This window comes from Liolophura sinensis, chromosome 5 (genome assembly GCF_032854445.1).
Source record: "Liolophura sinensis isolate JHLJ2023 chromosome 5, CUHK_Ljap_v2, whole genome shotgun sequence".
Classification (NCBI taxonomy): Eukaryota; Metazoa; Mollusca; class Polyplacophora; order Chitonida; family Chitonidae; genus Liolophura; species Liolophura sinensis.
In genome coordinates this window covers 3,147,149-3,153,949 of record NC_088299.1, presented here as the reverse complement: position 1 = coordinate 3,153,949, position 6,801 = coordinate 3,147,149, and the positions used below count along the sequence as shown (strand labels likewise).

At 42.2% G+C, this 6,801-nt stretch overlaps 1 protein-coding gene across 1 annotated transcript; it reads left to right on the top strand.

Annotated features, from left to right (window-relative positions):
- The first annotated feature begins 826 nt into the window (after positions 1–826).
- On the top strand, positions 827–6,689 carry LOC135465961 (growth hormone secretagogue receptor type 1-like). The gene is made up of 2 exons (XM_064743344.1): positions 827–1,951; positions 6,480–6,689. Exons 1-2 carry the CDS (start codon positions 827–829, stop codon positions 6,687–6,689), a joined length of 1,335 nt encoding a protein of 444 aa, XP_064599414.1.
- The last annotated feature ends 112 nt before the right edge of the window (positions 6,690–6,801 follow it).

The window sequence follows — 6,801 nt, the reverse complement described above, 5'->3', positions numbered from 1 at the left end:
TTGAATACTGTTCACGGTATGCGCGAAAGTAAGCTAACATAGTGATAAGCCACCCCCCATTGTTTTTATCTCTGATCCAGATCACGAGGATTGGCAACACCGCAGGAAACAAAGGAGGATTAAAGCCACCCATGATGATACCTGTTTGACATGCTTGAGTCAAACAAGTCAACTTTTAAGAAGATACAGCTGTAGTTTCCATCTCCGGGAAGAGTAAGTAGAGATCTCAACGCATTGTTTTGGTCACGTGACGATGCGAAACAATTGAACGATGAAGCTAAGCAAAGGTATGATGCAAAGCGATGGAACACCAGTGCGAGGTGATGGCACTACGCTACCATCTCTTCCTGCATTATCGCTTCATCGTTTCGGACTACCATGTCATCGCTTTGCGCTATTGTGTCATCTTCGGGCGATGAAACGATAGTACGATGGTACGATGATGGCCTTTACCGGCTTACAAATGGTACACTAGCAATCGTGATCAGACAACATCGTGAGACCATTATTAATTGTAATTACAGACCTTTGAATCCCTACTGTTTTTGATGACTTGCTCGCAGGTGTGTGCACTGGATAATCAAGGTGCTAATTAAACCCAAAACATTGTTAGCTTCTGAAGGGAAACTAAATGTATTTACCACGCATCTGATTGTGTCTTGCTAGTTAGACTGTTCTCGAGTATGAAGTGATAATGTGAAGAGTAAGAGATTTAATATCAGCCGTAATAATTGCTCACTTAAAATTTATTGCATGCAACCGTATGTGGGTCGGAGACCTCTCATCCACTAGCGGAACCCAGTCAGTTGTTGTCGGACAGAGCAGTATGGAAACGTCCACTCTAAACCAGATGGATTGTGTGAACATTTCTTCTACGATCGGCGAGACCTTTGATCCAGAAAGAAAAGCAAGAGCTAACTCCTCCGTGGAGGAAGACGTGTTGGGCTCGCTAGATCAGGACTGCTTGTCGGAACTTCTCAGCATCATAGCGACAAACCTTATGGTAAAGTCAGCTCCACTTGTAACCTACATGGTCGTTTTGATGTTGGTAGGCATCGTTGGAAACGGGCTGGTTATTTTGGTTTACCAAAGAAAGAAAATTAAAACCACGGCTAACGTATTCATGCTAAGTCTGGCTTGGCTCGACCTCCTTTCCTGTGTGCTTCTTCATCCCTACGCAATCTTTAAACTTTGTCATCCGCTTGACCAGTGGTGGACGACTGTGTGTAAAGTTTTCGAGTTCTTGGTTCACACCACATTCTGCTCCTCGGTCTGCCTGCTAACGGTGATTGCCATAGATAGGTACTTGGCTGTGTGCAGAGCACTATCTTTCATCAGATCTCAGAGAGTTTCCTACGTCATGGTTGGAATTGGTATCGCTGTAGGATGTGTTGGAAGTATCCCGGTGTTAGAATTCTACGGACAAACACACAACAATATTTCGGACGATTCGCTGGGACTGTCCATTCCTTACGTCCAATGCGACGTCAGTGACACTTACATATTATCAAATCACATATTTTGGTATAGCCGAGCAGAGTTTGTTATGTTTATCATAAGTCTGGCGGTAATAACTGTGTCGTATGTGCTTGTCGCTTTGAAAGTGGCCAAAAGGAAAATTGTTGGAACTTCTGAAACTCCACCTGAGGCGTCAGCAAACAGTCTGTCGCAAAGTACATCTCACCACCGTAGATATTACGAAGCATCGAAACGGCCCGTCGAAGCATGGATGTCAGCTTCTCAAGGGAGCGAAGAGATGAGCATTCCACAAGGTCCACTTAAAGAACAGCGACAGACGTCAACCACGACCGATTCTATAGGACCAAATCGTAAAAGACGAGGAATCCCACAAAAGACGCCAGCGGAAACGTTGCGAGTGTGCATGATGCTAGCTGTCATTACTGTGGCGTTCCTTCTGTCCTGGCTGCCTTTATTCCTTATCAAATTCGGTGTAATGGCAAACAAGGAAAACTCACTAGCATTCCGGCCCCTGCGTAATATTTTAATGCACACATTTTATTTAAACAATGTTGTTAATCCACTCATTTACCTGGCGTTTCAAAAGCAATTCCGAACTGACATTTGCTCGATAATCAAACGTTGTTATCCGAGAACTTAAGAATAGCCGCAGACCACGTCACAGAAACAGCGGAGTTCAGCTATTGAATCATTTTGAGTCAGCTTTGTTATATTCAGCATTGTTAACAGATCTGTTGTCTATAAATGTTATTTCGATGAGACATTTCTGTCTTTTCTGGAGACTAGCCATGCATTAGGTTTCCTAGGATTTCTTTAAAAATGTCACCCGAATATAGTGTTTACTTGTGATAACGAAGTTGATGGGTGTTTTCTAGTTTTGGAGTGAGTGAGTGAGTGCTTAGGGTTTAACGTCGTACTTAACAATTTTTCAGTCATATGACGACGAAGGAATCCTTAAGGTGTATGTGATGTGCCTCCTTGTTGCAGGACGGATTTCCACCGCTCTTTTATCTAGTGCTGCTTCACTGAGATGACTTGCCGAAGCCAAGTAAGCTGTCCTGCCCGAGCCATTATACTGATACGGGTCAACCAGTCGTTGCACTATTCCCTTCATGCTGAACGCCAGGCGAGGAAGTTACAACATTAAATATGTTCATTAAATATTCGATATGTTTCGTCCAGGTAAGTCGATTATCAAATATGACACCACGGTACTTAAAGGAAGGGCATATTTTCACTTATGAATTATTAATGAAAATATCCTCTTCTTTTAAGTACCTTGAGTGACGTGTCGCCTAGGCGATAGGCCTTTCATAAGACGAGCCGGGCTTATAGCGTTGGAGGGAAAACCAGAGCGCGGACCTGACAGAGAGCACCAAAAGTGATGTGTCATTGGCGGGCGTGTTTTCGTATATCCTCTCGGCTACAAGACAGGAGATTGAGTGTTCACCAAGATTACCACATCCGTGCGCATTCTGCACGATTATATGGGTTACATGCCTTTACCCACACGTGGGTGTGTAGGCCTATAATGCGTATAGGCGCGCATGTGCGCGCGTGGTTTAATGTCATACACTGTACTATTCACAATTTTTCATATGACGACGAGAAGTCATTAGATGTGTGTATATAGATTGTGTCCAGGGAGCAGTGACTTTCCTTAAAGTAAAAGAAAGCGAAACTATGAAGTAACGTTCATCATACGGACAACTGAAAATACAGACTACTGTGATGGGCTTTATAAGCCATACTGATGGTACCTAGGAAATCTGACGTCACATCACCTTTTTTTTCCTGATGTTCACCAGAATTTTTGCGAACATTATTTCAGTAATCTTTTACTCATTGTAAAAAGTTATTCCAACATTCAGTGTCGTGATTACAGTTGGAAAAACGTCCTGTGAGGTCAGAGTTGCTAAACTCTGAGAGCATGGTCAATAAAGCCCACTTTAGAATTCAAATGTTTGAACGCCATTAACTCCTTTCACAAAAATCTAAAAAAAAATATAAATGAGTGTATATTTGTGCATAGATTTAAGTGGTCTATTTAGTGATTCTTACTTCGATTTTTAAAGGTCTTTTGCTTTAACAAACCCATAAATAAATGTAACAAATCAACATACAAATTTATTTCAGCGATAAAGATTTGATTAAAAAGTGCCTGCCATCAATCTCCCGTAAAATGCTGGTGAAGTTTGCCACACACCATGTGTTGATTTGTTAGAATTGAAATTGTCCTCACATTGCAGAGGAGTTCTATTTTCCCGCCAGGTCAATTCGGGAATCTTCAGTTGAAACATAAAACACACTCTGTGCAAGGTTTCCGAAACCGCCTCGTGTTCAAACCTCGTTTTAACACTGTTTCGTGCTTGAATCTGAAAAAAAAGAACGGATATATTTTCATCTGAAGGAATTCATTAACGAATAAAGTACATGGGTTTAGGTTGGTGGCAGCTAGATGTTATGTTGACAAATTGTTTTAGCTGCAGCGTGACCAAGGCAAATGTAAAGGCGGTGCTTTCATCGCTTTATACACGTGTACATCTATACATAATGTCTGTATGTCTAATACGACAAAGTTAAATTACATAAAAGCAATGCTTGATTTACTCCCGGTATCCACTCTATATGCAGAACCAGTCAAATAGGGCCTCATCAATTTACCCCGAGACCGATGCGAACCAGGTGTTGATTGGTTAATTTGTCTGGCTCATTGTCATATAGCCCGTGTACTCATGAACCCACTGCGTATAGTCGACTGTCACATTGATTTCAGTTAAAACATTTTAACAAACTTCTTCTCTGTGCTTACCTATCGTTATGCATGTGCAGTTTTAATTGCCATCTTAGCAAAGTATTATATGCATTCTTGCTAGCTGGAACTTAGTTTTAGGCTTGTAAATGTACACAGGTTGATAAAAGCGTTTTGAATAAATGCGGGCCTTTCAACCACCAATTCGCGGGAGATGCAGGTTCAAACCCGGTCTTGAACCGGGAATTCTTTGATTTTTGTGTAGCACTGGTTAAAATAGGTTGTCAACAACGATCATGTGATTGTTTGGGCATTGTGCACATGTTTTACCTCTACCTGTAACACTGAACACTCCACATAGAATTGTGCATACCCTACATAGAACATTAGATACTCCACACACAGCATTGTGCATGCTTTACCTGGAACATTAAACACTCCACACACAGCATTGTGCATACTCTACCTGGAAAATTGAATACTCCACACACAGCATTGTGCATACTCTACCTGGAACATTAAACACTCCACACACAGCATTGTGCATACTCTACCTGGAACATTAAACGCTCCACACACAGCATTGTGCATACTCTGCCTGGAACATTACACACTCCACACACAGCATTGTGCCTGCTCTACCTGGAACATTGAATACTCCACATATAGCACTGTGCATGTTCTAACTGGAACATTGAATACTCCACATATGGCACTGCGCATGTTCTACCTGGAACATTAAACACTCCACACACAGCATTGGGCATACTCTACCTGGAACATTAAATACTCCACATATAGCACTGTGCATGTTCTACCTGGAACATTGAACACTCCACACACAGTATTGTGCATACTCTACCTGGAAAATTGAATACTCCACACACAGCATTGTGCATACTCTGCCTGGAACATTAAACACTCCACACACAGCATTGTGCCTGCTCTACCTGGAGCATTGAATACTCCACATATAGCATTGTGCCTGCTCTACCTGGAACATTAAACACTCCACACACAGCATTGTGTATACTCTACCTGGAACATTGAATACTCCACAGATAACATTATGCATAGAGCATTTTTCATACTCTATCGAAATGTCCTGACACTCCACCAATATACATCTGGTGGATGCTTGTAAAGGCCAACGTCGTACCGTAGGATAGCGCGAAACGATGGCACGATAGTGTGCAGCGGTGAGACGATATTGCAAAGTGACGAAATGATACTCGGAAGCTGTGGAACGATAGTGCGAAGAGATGGAAGGATTATAAGTAAAATAACCCGCTGTGGTTAAAGGTAACAAACGACGCACAAAGAAACGTAAATGATGAAAGCAATTGTCAATCGAGCCAATAAGGATAAACCATGTGTATTTTTTAAGAATCTATGCATTCGAAGGTATTTTAAAAATACTGGCCTTAATCAAATACAATCGACAGCTGTCGCATCGAAAGCAAGTCAAACTTTGCTAAAAGCTATTTTCGATTCCAGTCGGTTTATGAAGGTGGGATGCTGTTCGAGTGGTGATAGTTGCGTTAATTGCGACTCGGTAGTCTTTATTATTCTCGCATAACGAAGTGGTATGAACTCAGATTTTTTTAGCTCACGGGAAGCCTGTTTTCGTCGCGCGCGCGCAGCGTTGTCAGAGGACAGCACAGATGACAGAACCATGTTCAACGTTAGTGAATGTAACGATTTAGAGAGCTTGTTATGTGAAAGCTAAGCTGGGGACATGACAAACCGGTATCAGAGCAATAGGCTTTCGTCATTTGTGTGAAAGCTTTGCCATTTTGATGCAGGCAATACTAAGAGATCTAGAGCAACCAAACTTACACCATAAACCCGCTTCGAAATCCTCTTTCTCCTGTTGATCAATGAGTGAATTATTAACAAATTGTGAACTGAATAGCCATTTGACGGTGAAGTCCGCTAATGCCTACAGTATCACGCCTTTCGTTAATCCGGGTATAGGTAACAGCTTAGCAAAAACAAGATAAATGGGGATAGTCCGCTTAACTCTACTGAGCTAGGCGGTGAGCGAAATTCTGTCAGTGGTGAAAGAAATTCTGCCAGGAAATTGAGTGAACACTGTTCCTATTCCGACACTTGACCGAGGTGGGAGAGAGCTTTCCCATGCGGCTTCTTGTATCGTGTAAACCATCATCATTTACCTAAAGAATGGTGGTGATGTACAAAAACTGAGTGTTCATCTGGCTTGACTACTGAGAATGACATCTGGCAGATTCTACAAACACTGCCCCAGCTCGACTCTGGAGACTATGTCAATGAAACTTGGATAGAGGGCGCCTTCGATCAAGAGACATGGAACCACTATAACACAAACGGACCAAAAACTACAAACCGTTTGAAGGGCTGGCGTCGAAAGCTAAATCTGATGGTGAAGAAAGCCCATCCGAACATTTCTGAGCTCATCGCCATTATCAAGACTTAACAAGCCGCAAATGAGGAGAAGATTTTGCAACTTGAAGGTGGGGCAGCTCCGCCTCATACGAGAATCAAGTCTATTGGATGCCAGATTGACAGACCTTAAAATGAAATTTGAG